At 52.1% G+C, this 17,234-nt stretch overlaps 1 protein-coding gene across 2 annotated transcripts in view; it reads right to left on the reverse strand.

Annotated features, from left to right (window-relative positions):
* The window catches only part of ZEB2 (zinc finger E-box binding homeobox 2), a 117,180-nt gene extending 101,838 nt beyond the window's left edge, over nucleotides 1-15,342 (reverse strand). The window contains exon 1 of one of the 2 annotated variants that reach the window (XM_078609271.1): nucleotides 14,976-15,342. In XM_078609271.1, coding sequence (XP_078465397.1) covers nucleotides 14,976-15,051 — 76 coding nt within the window. In that variant the 5' untranslated portion in view covers nucleotides 15,052-15,342. Of the gene's footprint in view, nucleotides 1-12,818; nucleotides 12,930-14,975 lie in introns of those variants that run through there. The other variant, XM_078609280.1, reaches the window with a different exon arrangement.
* Nucleotides 15,343-17,234: the final 1,892 nt, after the last annotated feature.

A 17,234-nucleotide genomic window follows, 5' to 3' on the forward strand; every position in this document is an offset into this window, starting at 1 on the left:
TCTTCACGGCCAGTGTCACACGGCATGCGCCCATCACGAGTCTCCCGCGCTTCCCGGTTCACACCCCCCCCCACCACCCACCCACCCACCCCCAGTGTCCCTGCCACCCAGGGTCAAAAGGCGCCCTCCGCCCTATACCGCAAGCCCAGGCGCCCTCCGTGCTCGCGCTCGGCAACAAGGAAGCACTTTGCCGTTGGGGCCAGCGGCGTAGCTGGGTGGCACGATGGGGCTCATGCTTGCAGCTGTGTCGGAGCGTGGAGTCAATGATGCCCGCCATCCCAGGGCTTGATTCCATATGCTGCCATGCAAGGTAAAAAGGCGGGTGCCCGAGTGCCGTGCGTCTTTTTTTTACGACGTTAGTCCGGTAACCGTTGACTTGTATGAACATTTTATGTCATAAATAAATTGGTCTGTGGAATTAATTGGATCAAACGGAACTGCGAGAGTTTATTTGACAGGTAAAGACGAGTTTCATTACCTTCACGGTCATTTCAGGAATGGACTGGTGATCTTGAACATCGGTGGCCCTTAAACAGGGGTGAAATAAATTCGCATTCCTGTGGCAGCAGCCAATCTCTCCACACGATTTCTCCCAAGGCGGTGCTCATCGTTTCAGCCTCAGATGGATGATGGCCTGAGTCAGTCCCTCTGTACCAGGATTTGAACTCAAAAAGTTATGTTTGTGAGATGCAGCTGAAAGACACAGTAGACCCTTGAAGGTGTAAATATACTGCCGAGTTCAGATCATGCTGTATTTGTCTGCTGCCGTCAGAGAAGAGAGAAGCTAAAGGAATGCTTCACACTGGGACCGAGATCTCAAGCTTCATGTACATGCTGAAAACTAATCTAGAAAATAATACTGTAATCTGAAAAATAAGAATAATCATTCAAGCCCAAAGCAGTCCTCCAAAGCATATTTTGGTGTTGAAGCCTTCTTAGAACAGTGTGTAGAGGTGCCTGCAGCCCTGGAAAAGTTGCGAAATTGAAATCGTGGGTGTGTAAACACGATTCGTGTTCAATATTGCAACAGTTTGTCACTCGGGGGGAGAACAGTGCGTTTACAAGAGGCGAGCCGCTGACGGGGAAACTTCCACGGAAGAAAATATGCATTGCGTCCTTACAGAGCACAACAATTGTGCCAAAATGCTTCAATCCCATTAGAGAATTGTTTGCAGCTGCACCAGAATTTTGGGTGGGTGGAATAGTTGTTATACCATAAACTATCAATGTATGATTTGGGCAGTATTGGCTGCTCAATTGTTCATATGGAAGACCAATATCATCAGCTTTTATTTAAAATGTTTGCAATATGATTGCTCCACAATATGTAATGCCAATCATTTTCTCAGGAATGCATTTGCTTCTGCAGGACAATGTTCTAAACACATTATTTGCTCATTCCCGGATGAAGAACTATCACTAGTAATTATGTGAGTCACCGTCCCCTCCCCAACCCCCCACCCACCCCTGTGTCAAAGAACACAACAGGGGGATGGACCTTTATATTTTATACAAACGTGTGGGAAAACAAGCTGACCTATAGAATGTTCACTTCGGGGACAAAAGATGGGTGGGAAATTAGAGAGAAAGGAAGGCACAAAAAAGGTTAGGGAAAAAAAGTGGACACAAGAAGAGAAAAAAGGAATTGTATCTGAAAGGCCGTCCGGTCCAGTGAGAGTTAAAGCACACCTCCAGGCATTAGGCCAGGGGAGGGGCTGGGAGGGAGACAGGAGCGGGGCGTGTGGGAGGGATTAGCTTCACGGGACAGACAGGGTCGGAGTTCAGCTAACGGTGCCTGCCTGCCTGTCTCCTGTTTTACCGTTAGATTAAATCAAAGGGCCAGCCCGACAGGCAGCCAAAAAAAACCACAGCTCTAAACACAGAGGGGGGAAAAATGCCCCAATTACCCCTGGGGGATGAGGGCAAAAACAAGGCGGGAAAAAAAAAAGAACCCGCTGCACTGCTACCACTAAGCGGAGCTTTTAACCTAAAAATACCGGCACAGATATGTGGCAAGAGACTTAGCATACTTTAAACGACGAGGAAATCCTGCCCATGACATGCAACAACTCCGCAATGGATGAACAAGCACAGCGGGCACTGTACGGAAATGTCATTATTTCCAATCTACGAGGAGTCAAGAGTCATTATTTGAATAAACAGTTTACAATGTAATGGTATAGGGATTATTGCAAGACTTTTCCTGGCTTGGGAAGTAATCATTATTGTCTGCGTGGTGAGGTGGCACAGTGAATCGCGTACTGCGCCATGCACCCGGCAACTTGAGTTTGATTTCCTGCCACAGCCAACATCACGTGGTATCAGAACCAGTTCTGGGTTCCTCACTCCTTCACCAATCTGCGCTGCCCAACGTGGCAAAGTATGGTCAAACAACCCCAGTAACCCAAAGGCACGCGGAAACTTTCAACCAGCGGTGCACTGACAACAGGCTGTAGAGAATGTGCTATTACTCTTGTGTATTGTATAAAGGAAAGTTAATTTATCTTTGACGCTTCTGCCCACAAACACTGACTTGGAAGAAAGTGAAAGTTCCACGTTCGAGAATGTTGTACGGCAAACACCAATCAAGCAGCGCACACTACGCATGGTGCGTGAAAATGTCGCTTCGAGGTCAATTCTGCTTCTGCTTTTTAAATCAGCTCTGCCAGGCAGCAGAGGGCATTTGTAACGTGCATTGCTGGTCAAGGCCAATAGCCTTATTAACCCAGTGCAGTGATAGCTGGAGGGGGCAACCGACGAGCAAAAGGGCCTTGCCTCCCTTTGGGCCCCCCTGAAGTGGGTTGACATATACATACGCACGTACGTACGTTGACCTTCTTTCGCACCGTACGTAGCCGACCGCGCTAATCGGAGGTACAGGGATATACATTACGTCAGGGGTGTTAAAAGAAGCGTAATTTTAATACCGCGTCGCTGATCTCTCCACCGCTCGACCTTCACCCCTGGCTGGGAGGTTTATCGGTGACGTCTAGTCAACGAAGGGTAAGTTCTTTAACGTTTGACTCTCACACGATTTATTCCCCACAAAAACCAGGGCAACTCAACGACCTCCACGCTCGCGACTCCAGCACGGGCCCTGGCGGCAGCGCTGCCGAACATGCACTTTTGTGTCCGACAACAAAGGGACACACGCACACTGCCCCTGAATTATTTCATGGTAGGGATTGTGTCATAAAAGAGATAATAATGTGTTTGGTACGTATAAAAAAACAGCTGGCAAAATTCATAATAATAGTCAGTGTCTCGATGCTCAAACAAGCATTTAACAGCAGCACTCGTTTGTGTTCGCGGTGAGAAAAGTGGTGGTGAATAAGTACACGTGTCTACGGCAGGGACCGGTCTCTTCTGGGTGGTGGTACTTGTTTCTTTCAAACCCGGAAGGATGATTAGACTGAGTTGAAGCACACCTATGATTTTAACTTCTAAACTTGGGACGGAGCCAAGTGCTCCAATGCAGCAGCAGACATCCGCACGGTAACAGCAATAACGGATGTCTTGCGTTAAGAAGTTTAACAAGGTGGTGGAAATGTATCAAAGCGTTGCAGAAAAATACCGAAAACGACTGATCGCGTGTACATTGCACAACGCAACATTTATTTGTTTTTCCCAAGGTGCTATTCCAAGTCCCTGCACAAAATTTTACACCAAATACCGGAGTAAATGCCGGTAATTACCACGGAGATTAAACGTAGACTGCGATTGAATAAACAGTTTCCCCCCCCCCCACTCCCCTTTTCTCCACCAACAGCCCCACCGCCACCCACCCCTCGCTTGCACCTTAACCCATAACGGGCACACGCCCAGACTCTCCGTGTGGTCGAGCAGAGAGCTTTGCTCATGCAAGCTTGTGGCGCAAAAGTGGACAATATTTGAGCAGGTATTACCTGGGGAGGGGGGGGGGGGTTACACCAAGGCCGTAATTATAATATATATTGGGGGGGAGACACCCCCCCCCCCAATATTCAAATATGCTCAAAATGCCCCCCCCCCCCAATATATTGCTATAAAATAGATTTCTGTTTCTATGATTGCGGTTATGGTTGTACTTTATTAATCCCTAATCTCTGCCATTACATACAATGAAACAAGAAAAGGTATTCAAATTTACAGAGCAATGTAATACAATACACTATTAGACATTATTGTAAAAAAAAAGTCCATCCCATGTGTTAGTGAATTTTTATACATTTCAGGCAGGAAACTCGTTTTCAAATTGAGATATTTTTTTCCTGGGGGGGGACCCCGACCCCCTGGAAAATGTGGTCCCCCCCAATGTTGATTCCATGGCTACGGCCTTGGTTTTACACGCATAAAATACGAGCGCTGTGATAACAATGAGGGGTGCATTATTAAGCATCAACACTTACGAGGGACCACTCAGGACTTTGCACCCCTTGGGTGGACTGGCCAAAGAAAGTTTCAACGAAGTCGGAATGCGGAACATTCTATTGCTGAACACCGATCACACCTCAGTGGCAGCGGTGTTGGGATGTGGCCAGCAGCCAGTGGAGTGTATTCTCGTCAATTTATCTGCGTTAGGTTTTACGAAAGCGTGTTGAATTTGTCTGCTCAAACAGATAGCCAGATAGGGGGGCAAGGGGTAGGCTTGGGCTCAAGCCATGCCAACATGCTCATTGTTGACCGCCCCTTGATTCTCTTTCGCTTTTACACAGGAACGGCGCGTTGAGTACGCGTGTCAGTGTACACGCCACGCACTGGCGCTGTGATCGCTCGGTAGGTCTCTCGACGGTGCATCCCTTCGTTAAAGAGGCAGTGAGCAGGAGAGGGTGGGTGGGTGGCTGTGTGTGTGTGTGAAAAAAGCCGGGCAAAACCCCGTTACGCAATGCACGCGCTGTCAAATGCCGCTAACCGCCGCACACCCGCGCGCGCGCGCACGCGAGGTAACAAATTCCCACGTGCAAATCCAGAGACACGCGCGAGCACAGGTGCATGCAGATACACCCATGGAGAGATATACCAAACCGAGGCAGACACCACACACAAACACCACATTTGCCAACTTACGAGGGTGCAATCAGTTTTTTTGTTATCCGTTGACCCATTGCTATCAATTGGCGTGTGCTATTATGTTCATTACGCCAGGCGAAAAGCCGGGTGAGTTGAGTGTTGCCCTGGTAATTGCAAGGTGACGAGATCACACCACCCTTCAAAATCAAATGTGCCTATCATTCCTTCGAGGTCGGTAAAATCATCACCATTTAGTGGGACTGTAGCAATAGCTTTGAGAGAATAGCCACTGTCATAGGAACGTGTCATTTTCACCACTGGTAAGAGCATCACGAGTGACGAGTCCCGATCACTGCTCGAAAGAGCAGGAAACTACGTTTAACATGACGAAACATTTATATAGCATAAAGCAGTAGATTGATATATGATACATAGCATAATTTCATTTCTTATTCTTAACACTCTTTGACCACCACCCATAAGTATGCAACACCTGCAAGATAACACCAAGATCCCTACCGTAGCCCTATGTGCTCGAGGAGAAAGTGCATTTGATGGGCACCTATTAAGGCCAACACAGCGCGCGCTATGGCAATGGTTCGGTCAGGACGGCATAGGGCTGCTGTTCTCTCCCCCGCGCTGATGTTCACACAACGTGCTCAGTGGCGAATTCGGATGTTAAACCTTCGGTTGCGCCCCAGACAGGTGCAGGTACCACGGATGTGCATGGTCTTGGAATCGAACCTCGGTCGCTGGGATCATAGGGAATTGCGATAACAACTGTGCCACCACTCTACCTAGACACGTACCGACACACAAATGCCAAAGTGGATTCTGAACGTGTCTTGGACCTCCCCTTTGTTGACTCGGCCTAAAACGAATACTTGGTGTGGCATTTCAGCACCTGCTTCAATCAAAGGGGGTCTGGTGTTGTGCTAGGCACACTACCGCCTCCACCTGTGCTGTGCCAGCCTTTACGAGGTGCTCGCTAAGAGCATGTGTTCCTACGGCCCCCAAAAGACAAACATCCCCGGTATAGCCTTAACAGACTTTTGGCGCAATTGCTGTTCCTGAGCACCTATGAAGGCTGATACAGCACACTAGTTGGTGGCCAGCATCACGCCTAGCCGCCTTTGTCTCCCTCGTGACGATGTTCACACGCCGCACCAGGTACTCAGTTGAGGCTGAGTCGACCTAGGGGATGCCCAGAAACCGGTTCAAATTATCGTCACTGGTCTTGACCGTGGGCGGGAATCGAACGCGGCTCACTGGGTTCGTGACGCAGCGTGCTAACCGCTACGCTACGGTCCAAAGACAAAGACACAAATCCCCCGTATAGCCATAACAAACTGTAGGGGCAAGTGCTGTTAGCGAGCACCTATGAAGGCCGGAACGGTACACGAGGGGGTGGGTGGCCAGCACCACGCCCGACCGCCTTTGTCTCCCCAGTGGCGATGTTTACACACCGCACCTGGTACTCATTTCAGGCTGAGTCGACCTAGGGAAGGCCCAGGACTGGTTCAGATAATCGTCACCACTGGTGTTGGCCGTGAGCGGGAATCGAACCCGGGTCGCCAGGTTCATAGCGCAGCCTGCTAACCGCGACACCACCGCTACTCCACACACACACACGCACGCATGCGCGCGCGCGCGCCCACTGGCCATGCACACGCCTGATAAAAAGTTACAGCTCGCATCGCATTTCTCCGGATGCTCGGCGGCAAATGCTCCTCGTGGATGGACGTCCGCCACGGTGCGAGAGCCGCGTGAGCGAGACGCACGAGCGTTCTCCGAGACACCGCCGTGTCATTTACACGGAGAATTCATGAACTCTCATTGCGAAGCACACTGCACGGCGGCGTTTGCGATCACTCACAAAGACGCGTGGCTTCGGTGTTCGCGAAGCGCCGACCGTATTTTGCATTTGACAATGAACGATTTGGCGTTGCGCCGTGGGTTATTTTCATTGAACAACAAAAAAATATAATAATAGCCGAACGCTATTATAGAATATGCACACAGAAGTAGATGGATGGCTTTCTCATCGGCTTATTCACTACCGAGCAGGTTTACGTGAAAGCGACGGTTCGATTCCCGTGGCCACCCAGTGATTTCTGCACGTCGCTATCACTAAAGGGTACCATTTGCCGCAAAGTGGGTGTTACAGACCCCGTGGCATCGTTCCCAACAGCAGTCCATTGCGTGCCGGTGTCAATCTTAACCTTGCAATTCATGCGTTCATTCAAACTGATGATAACAACAATTCGCACGTAACCGTGAAGAAAAATGTTGTTCTTTTCTAAATAAAATTATGTATAGTTGACAAAAATAATTAACGGCAAAACCCGTTGTTGTTTATTTTATTTTTCACCACGGAAAACATAAAATAACGAATTACCTGCTTAATTGACTGGTAGGCTTCCACCTGCTCCAATAGAGGGCACGGCTAATTGACTGATAGATGAAGCCGCAACGCAAGGCGCTCCGGTGGCGCCGTCGTGAGCGGGGCTTGATCCGCGCTCACGAACAACGCCGCAGCTTCTCGATTGCTGCGCTCTCGCGATCCACGCCGCTCATAGAGTGGCCCCCTTGCCGATGACCATTCTCTCCGATTGCGCTCCGTTTTTTTGCTCACCGTGCCCAATCCCCACCCCCAGCCCGCCCGCCCGCCACTGCCGCTCTCTATTTACGAGCCCCCACCCCCGACCCTTTTTCAAGTTCTAACATTGAGGTGGCCCGCGGGAGGGTGCGTTGCGAAACGTTATTTACCACTCGGTGTGGCTGTGAAGAATAACCATGTTATTGTTGGTGGTGGTGGTGGTAGTGACGTCTATGACGACGAGCGTGGTGGTGGTGGTGGTGGTGATGATGGCCAGATATATTGTTTGCGCAGCGAGCGCACTCACGCGTTGATTGATGGTCCACATGAAGCATCGCACTCGTGCAGACACAAAGGTGCCACCCCCCCCCCCTTCTTTAGCTCTATAGAGTGCCAGCAACAACAACAAAGTGCTGTTGGTGAGCGCCTGTTAAGGCCAGTACAGCAGCGCTCGCTATCGGGTGGTGCGGTGAGAATTGTGCACGGCCGGCTGCCTGCAGCCAGTACGACACCAGAACGAACACTCATTTAAAATCCGAGTTCCCAAACATCGCTCGTGGCGGATTGTTTTACAATAATAATAATAATTTACATTACTCTGTCAATGCACTGGTGAATAATGACCTCCACTATGCCTCTTTGTCATGGGCGTTGTTTGGCTGTACTTTACTTACCGCGATGGTCAGTGAGGATTGCTAATAGAGCCGATGTTAGTTGTGGCTGGGAATTGAACTCTGGTGACTGGGTGGCCGAGTTCATAGAGCAGTACATTAATCACCCCCCATCAATGGGAAAAAAACAATTCTAAGACAATTAATTACAACCATTGGCCCAGCTATACATGTAGCCGACGAAATGTTCGCTTATGGTTCGATGTTTGTTGTTGTCAAAGGAACGCATCAATGCGTCGAGCACCAACGATGTGTTTCGGCCGTTCCGTCGAGGCGTGAATGTGATCCAGCGAGTTTGCGTTGCCCCGAGTTCTTTTGAGCGTTGGAGTTGATCATGTGTCTTTGGTCCGAGGCCAAATCGTGCAAACGATGCTTTTCTATGATGGAGACCCGTAAATTCGGCCAGAAATGTGAAGCTGGAGGCGTGTCACCAATTCTTCCCATTCCGTACGGATGAGTTGATCCATAGCGGATTTTTTACTTTTACGCGCTCGCGATCACGAGCTCTGATGCTAACAGTGCGCACGTTGAAACCGCAGTTCACCATAAACCCGATTCCCCCCCCCTCTCCGCAAAAGTGCGCAACGAAATCGCCGTGCCGCATCCGCACCCATTCATGCGGCACTTTAAATACATCGACCCCATTCATCTCTGCCGCGCGTACGCCGTGAGAAATTGCACAATGTGCGCTCGCTAACACCGCGCATGGGAGAGTGACAAGAAGATCTCGCGTCGTGAGCGGGGCTTCTGTTGAGCGGGTCACGATGCCCCACGAGGGGGCCCCGGTGCCACACCCCCGGTCACCCTTGTCTCGGCAAAATAGAATATCGGTAGAGTACAACGCAAGAGCGCACGCACCACTGATGCACTCCCTGATCCCCCCGATGACAGCAAGCCACCCTCGGTGCCTCCACATCCACGAACACACACCCGCAGAGAAGCCACCAGATCCTCACCACAACAACCTCGCGAAAGTGCCCATCCAGTCTGCCCTTTGCGCGATTTTGGCTGCGTTGTCACTCGGCTCTCGGCGCCGACCCCCCACCCCCGCGCGTTACTTGTAACTAACGCGACGTGGCGCGCGTTACTTGTAACTAACGCGACTTGGCGCACCTTACAGAAGCGCGCGTGGTTTAAGGAAGTGCGCGCGCTGTAGCGACACTTGGAACGCGGGGCTGCTGCGCGCAATTGCGCACAAGTGGAAGCGCAAACCGCGTGCGCACCACGACAGCTCTGCATATATGTGTGTGTGTGTGCGTATCTGTGGGAGTGGTATTGCAACGGTTAGCGCTACGCTGCGCGACTAATCCGGCCACCCGAGTTCAATTCCCGCTCACGGCCAACACCGGTGACGATTTTCTGAGCCGGTCCTGGGCCTCCCCTCGGTCGACTCAGCCTCAAATGAGTGACCTGGTGCGGTGTGTAAACATCGCCACTGGGGAGACAAAGGCGGCCGGCCATGGTGCTGGCCACCCACCCCCTCGTGTGCCGTTCCGGTCTTCATAGGTGCTCACTAACAGCACTTGCCCCAACAGTCTGCAAAGGCAATACGGGGGATCTTTTTCTTTGTTTTCTTTTTGCCTGTGATCAGCTCGCTTCCGGCTGGAATATCGCGAAGCTCGACTCGTACATTGTGCGTTCCGGCTTTGGTCACATTGGAGTTTTGCAACGCGCGTTATGGGCGCGTTCAAGAAATTAACGTTTAAGAGAAACAAAGCAATTAGGAGGGGGTGGCGGGGGGACGGGGCGGACAAACGACGCCGGCTTCCGCCTGCAATCCCTCAACTCTGCGATTACGAAGCACATAATAGTTTGAATGTGTATGCAATAATAAAAACAACGTAACGTGCAGTGTAACAAACAAAGCGGGGCGTTAATAACAGCATACCGCCGACGATGAGATCCATCCTGATTCCACGCTCCCGGTATTTGTCATCGCGATTAAAACCGCGGATAAATTATTGTCGCACCGCGTCAACAAAGCGCAGGGCAAGCCGCGTTCGGATCTCCCCTGCGCGCTGATACGACTCGTGCGATGTCGCGTCGTGTGTGTTTCGCGTTGCACGTACTTATGCGCGCGCACATTACACGCGCAAACATCAGGTCCACCCCGTGTGTTGTGGATTCCAACCTAAACGAACGTGCCCGGTATTTACGCTTTAAAGCCCGCTGAGAACGGATAGGCGCCTTGGGTTCGCTCAGAAAGCTCTCGCCTCGCAAAGTCTTACCCACGATGACACTTTGAAAATAATCGCTGCTCCAATGAAGGTGCGCTGCATTTATTGCGAGACTAAGCACCGCTTAAGAGCATGATAAAAAAAACTAACAATGATCGAATGAATGGAATGGAATGACGGAGAAGATCGGGCATTGGAGTGGAGACTATTAATAACACATTTATAGAAACCGACAAAGGGACTATTGACACGCGTTCGTGGAATTGTGAGCACCCAGCGTCGAAGTAAGCCGGAGTTGTTTTAAAATAGCCGAGCGCACTACACATATGTGTATTTTCGTTCGCCGATTTAACGAGCGATCGCCCCCGCTGGAAGTTTCGCGTTCGCGGGGCAGTCGATCGCATCAGTGCCCGTGTGCATTTGAACACGGCCGACCCGTGACGGCGCAAAAACGTGCGCTCAACGTCACAGCGATCACCTCATTACGCATCGTTTACAGGATCTACGCTCGTCTCTCGTGTTGCCAGTCTTAACGACCGGGCCGCAATCAAAACTCCCCCGAGACGCGAAATGCCCTGTGTCAAGTTATACTCTTCAAGCGCTTCATCATGTTCGGGTCGAGTCGAGCACGGCACTTGCGATGTGGATGAACAAAAAGAAAGGTTCGGTAGTCTCTGACGAGAATTCACATCGCGCCAGAACTTGGGTGGAAGCAATGCCCCCCCCCCCATGATTATGATTATTATCATTGGTGTTGTTGTACACGCTGCGATGCTGAGCGTGCGGATGACGTTAAAACGTTTCACCCGCGTGGTCGACGAACGATCAATTGGGGTGGCCGCGTTCCGTCGTCTTTCCTGCGCGCTCGGAGATTCTCGCGAAGCACGCGCGGGGTGTGTGGGAACAAGAAGCGCACGCCCGCGTCCGCCGAGCGGCAATCAACGAGAAGGGAGGGGGGAGACGGTGGCGGTGGCGAGAGAGACTCCGGGAAGCGCGCACGACTCATCACAAACAATGGGGCAATTTGCTGGAGTCGCGACGCACAAAGGGACACTGTCGTGGCGCGTCGTGCGGCGTGGGCAGCCGCCCCCACAAACAACTCGCTCCGACCACTCACTGCGAGCTGCTCCGACTGGGCGCGATGCCACCTACGGGAGTAGAGGTTGGGGAGGGTTGAAGGGGTGGGGTGGTTGAGACGGCCGACGTTCGGTAACGTTGTGCGCAGTAACGTCGATCGAGCAATGTGGTGTTGGAGGTGGCTTTGTCGGTCTTGCGAACGAAAGCGCCTCCAGATTAGCACGCTTGGCTACGTACGGTGCGAAAGAAGTTCAACAGACATACATACGAACCGACGACGGTGAATTCGAAGCAATTTGTGCCGATGCAGACTTGGGTTGACATGAAAATGTGCACGTCGTGTGTGTGTGTGTGTGTTACGTGTTGCGCGCGCGCGGTTCAGCAGTGTTATACTGTTGTACACACAACAGTATAACACGGTGTGTGTGTGCCTGTGATCACACTGCAACTGAGCGGCGATAAAGTTTTGGGTTTGTCTTGAACGTGCAATACTGGCGTCATCCGACGGACATCGAGACAACTTATCTTCATGTTGCATTTTGTACGTGTGTGTGTGTATATATATTCGTGAAGTGCTTATACACGAACACGTCTGTCTGTATAAACAACGGGAGATAAAGGATGAACGGTCTCAACAAGATGCAATTTGCCGCTCTGCTGGTAGAATAACTCCGTGAACAAACGTGGTCGCCTGCTTCGGGCGTGTCACATAACCCTGTTCGTCTCGTTACACCAAGCGGCCCGTGATATGTTTGAGTGGTGAGAAGCAACACTCTGTTCTGCGTGTTTAAAATAAAAAAAGAAGGCACGTACATACACACCTGCATACATACATACATGTACGAAATAAGACAAAGATTCATCGTAAAGCTTTAACAGGCTATTGGGGCAAGCGCTGCTAGCGAGCACCTATTGAATCAGGCACGGCACACAAGCGGAGTGGGTGGCCAACAACACGCCCGGCCGATGTTTACACCCTCGCCACATGTACTCATTTGAGGTTGAGCCGACGTAGGGGATACCCAGTACCGGTGCAGATAATCGACCGTGAACGGGAATCGAACTCGGGGTTCGGTGCGCAGCGCGCTAACCGCTACATTACCGCTCCCCGCAATGTCCATACACCCCGCACGTACGCGCGCGGTGCGTTCGACGACTCAAACATAATAAGCTCTTTCAACGGAGGCGCAATGTGTTTTATTATAGCCACGCTCGCCCGTTAAAGCGAGTTCTATAGGAATGGATAATCGCGGGGACGATTCTCCCACGGGAGGACTCCACCAAGTTGCTGGATGATGCACTCACCGCAACGCACAGCGGTGCTCACCGAGGGCCGCGTTGTATTCTGTGTCGAGCTGGGTTCACGGAGCCCCCCGCTGTTTCGCACTCTCCACGTTTGCACGCAAACCCTGGCCGCCGCCGTTGACAGGGGGCTGTGTGCCGCGTGAACATCAAAACTCGCGAGCGCCGAAACTTAGCCGGGTTCACTCCGCGCCGCTCTCACGCTGCGCCTGTGTCACTTGCAATGTTGTTGGGGTTGGTGGTGGGTGGTGGTGGTGGGTGGTGGTTGTGGCTTCATACAGGGAGCGGTTAGTGTAGCGGTTTGCGGGCTGCGCTACGAACCCGGCGACCCGGGTTCGATTCTCGCTCACGGCCAACATCGGTGGCGATTATCTGAACCGGTCCTGGGCTTCCCCTCGGTCGACTCAGCCTCAAATCAGTACTTGGTGTGACGCGTAGACATCGTTACTAGGGAGACAAAGGCGGACGCGCGTGGCGCTGGCCACCCACCCTCTCGTGTACCGTGCCGGTATTCATAGATGCTCACGAACAGCCCTTGCCCCAACAGTCTGTTGAAGGCTATACGGGGGGTCTTTATGTTTGGTTTCACACAGGGGCGCGCCGCCGCGTATTTGTGATCAATTTCCAAGTACAATAAGAAAAAACTGAAGATTCATCAACAACGTTGTGGTCTTTAAGGTGAAAATATACGTACAATAGGCGACGTTTCGGGCAATGGGTCATTCTTTACAGCACACGAGTACAATTACGCTACGCGATGCATTGTTTCTCAACGCAAAACCAGCAGAGGCTAAATATTAAACAAACGACTCTACGAGCTGTGGATAGTATATAGATAAATAGCACTGTTGTCCTGCATGTCATCACGCACACATACACTTGTGTTTTTCTTTTCAAATTAGCGAGCACGACTAACCCTACATTTTTCAGCGCCGCGTTTTTTCCTGCGTAAAGCGAATCGCCGGGCTCTCTTAAAAGGGGGTATGTGGGGGGCGTTGGGGGGGGGCTCTGAGTTTGTCAACGCAGTGTTAAGCGTGGATCAGCGATCGCGAAACACGGGGCGAATTTAACGTCCCATCCGTCTCCTCTCGGCGGCTCCCGCAACCTCACGCTCCGCTCAGCACGCACAGGACGGCCACGCAAGTTTTACCCCCCCACTGTCCCGTGCCGTCCACCGCCCGCTGAATGACAACTCAACACGCACGACTGCAGCTGACACGGAGCGCATCTCTCTCGTATCTCTCTCATCTCTCTCTCTCTCGTATCTCTCTCATCTCTCTCTCTCTCTCTCAACGCGCGCAACATCGCAGCGACGAGTTGAGTTGTCCGCTCCACGGTGTTGTCACACACACACACGCGCTCGCGCGCAACTCGGCTAAGATTACGAACGGGCAGACCTCGCAGCGAAGGTGCGTTCGGTGAGTCTTGCACGGGTTTCCGATTGAACTTTTTGTTGTTGCCGTCGCGTTATCTTGTTGGCGATTGCGCGCACACCGCGGGAGTGTTGGACAACACACACACACACAGAGAGACGCACGTCGCGCCACGATGTGATGTAACGGCGTTTGTAGGGGTGACCTCTAGCGAGACTGGGCAGGCGCGGCGCGGCGCGTCGCTCAGCGGCCCGGGGAGGCGCGGCGAATTCGGGTCCCGTTATCCCCGCGACCGGCAGCGGTAAGTAACGGGCCCGGCCGCAACAGCGCCATCATCACCATCGTCATCGTCGCCGCGCCGCCACCGTCTCACCCGGTAAAGTGACGTTCACGCAATGAAACGACGACGATGAAGACGATGTTGAAGATCGTGATAACCACCGCAATCATCGTCGTCAGTTCGCGGCATCCCCGGCTGACAAAGTCGGAGCGGCAACTTTTTTGTCCGTTCGGTTTTACGCGCAGACACAGGGCGCGCGCGCATGCCCGCGCGCAAACTTTGCGAGTTCAAACACAGTAGAATCTACTAACTCCTGCTTCTCCTACAACTTGAACAACACAAGACCCGCAGCACCATCATCACCCACCAGCACCACCAACCAACAACACCCACGCCAGCAGCTAAACAAATACAAACAAACCCCGTCCGCGGGCGGAGCGGTGAGTGCCCGCGGAGTCGCAAAAAAAAGAGCCGGTCGCGGGAGCGACCACCACCACCACCACTCACCGTTCTTCCGCCGCGGGTTCGCCTGCTTTCGCCGCTTACACCTGGGGCCATCCGCCATGCTCCGCTCCGGCTTCATGTTTGAGGCGTGGGGAGGGATCAGCGCAAGAGCCGGACGCGGGTTCCCTCACCCCCCTCGCTGCTCCCTCTCGCTCGCTCGGCCCACTCGCCCGCCCTGCTCGCGCCTCCGTCACCTCCCGACACCTATTATTATTATCGAGTACGTGGCCGCGCACGCCTGGAGACCTTTTTTTTTGTTGCGCACTCACGCACACAACGTGGCCAGACCCGCGCACGCACGCACGCACGCGGTTACACACGCGCGCGACACACACACACACAGACGCACTCACACACACACACAAAGACGCACTCGCACACACACCCACACACACACACGGACAGACACTCACACACATGGACTTAATACTCGCGCACACTGCGCTGCTGACATGCAGCCACACACACTCATCGCGCCCGCTGGGCTCGGCGTTAGCTCTGTCTTTTTTTAAAACTTCGCCACGAGTGCCGTTATCGCAGCGTTATGCGCGGCGGTTCCCGACCTGATTGAGTGTCGGTAGAAACAGACACGCACACGCACGTACGCTGGCAACAGGTATAGGATATACACAAGTGATGTGCGGAGTCTTCTTTTTTTAAATGTTTTCCTTGCATCGCTCGTTCCACCGCCGCGACACGGGAGTTGCTTAAACGATACTTTACGTTTTCAGACTGCTACGGTAGTTTGTGTCTCAACGTGCGCTACGCATGGGAGTGGTGGGGCAGTGGTTAGCGCACCGCCGCGATGCTATATCTCATTCATCGAGCTTACATCGCTGGCCATACGACACCACTGTTGTCCTCCGCATACAACACGACCCTCTCCTAGGTCGACTAAGCCCGAAATTATGTGCAGACAATATGAGCGGTTGAGGGACAAGGATACTGTGAGTTGTATTGTTTAGACCAGGGGGTCGGCAACTGAAATAACTAGTAGAGAGACGCATTTTTTTTCGTTTAGAATTCGCTGAAACAAACTCAGTCCTTAAAGATGCCGCATGCTACTCCGGAGGCGCAGGTTCCTGCCCCATGGTTTAGGACCTGGGTGCCTTGCTAGGTGCTCGCTCACGAGACTTTGCGCAGTTACGCTCCGGTCGCTTTGCTTTAGTTGAGAGCCTCTTATCTAAAAAAAATGGGGTCAACTTCGGAGCTATCTGCGCTTGCTATCGCAAGTGCGCGGCCGACTTGTATTGAACTGCACGCACGCGTCAATTAATAGGCGCTTTGCATTGAGCCCTCATTCAATTAACGCACGCTCCTTTCTTCTGGATCATCTTTTTTTCACGGCCCGCCATCTCGTGACGCGGCTTGTTAAGCCATCGATAAACAAGAGTGAATGGAAGCAATAAGGGTGCAATGACAACACCAGATAGCAGAGCTCGATGTCTTTGTCGATGTAATCACAGTCCCCCCCCCCAAAAAAACGAGCGGTTCCCACGTGCGCGTCTTGTGTTAATGCAGGTGCGTTCACCGTTACTAAAAAAAACGGCTTCGATATTTAATCGAGCCGCACGCGTCGATGCAGTTAACGCGTGCGCGCGTACGCACACACACAGACGGTGCATATTCACGTCCGTGTGGGCTTCTCAACAAGCCGGATCGGCCTCACGTGAGAGCCCATGTCTAGGGGGCCAGCGCAGGTCTTGCGGCAGGTAGTGGTGGGGGGCACGTGGTTTCTACATCTCTGGGCTTCGAAACGCCACGTGCAGTGCGCACAGCGTGGTTGGGTCTTGCTGTTAGACGTGCAAGTCACTGACAGTATCGTGGGTTTCGGGACACCCCCGATTTGTTTCGATATGGTTCGGAAACATACACAACATTTTGGCACATTGATGCATTGAATGCACCAAGGGGGCGATAAGGTGGCGAAATGTCAACTACCTCGATTAGTATACAGGAGATAGATCATGGGTTCAATCCCGACAATGAACCCTGTATATCTGGAGTTTGCATGTCTTTCTCTTTCTCCTCGTGGTCGCCTGGATTTTTCTCCGGGTCCTCCGGTTTTTTCTCTCCAAAGTTAAAAACACGCGTTCAGAGTCATTTGGCCGCGATAAATGTCTACACGATGAGCCACTTCGTTGAGCTATCATTTGTGGCGAGGTCGCTTTCTAAAGAGAGCTATATGGCTTCGTGAGCCTTACCTGGTTAAACATGGTTTTTTTTTAAGAAATGGCGGGGGGCTCCTGTCTGCCTGACCCC

The sequence above is a fragment of the Lampetra planeri genome, chromosome 2 (assembly GCF_965212315.1).
Source record: "Lampetra planeri chromosome 2, kcLamPlan1.2.h2, whole genome shotgun sequence".
NCBI lineage: Eukaryota > Metazoa > Chordata > Hyperoartia > Petromyzontiformes > Petromyzontidae > Lampetra > Lampetra planeri.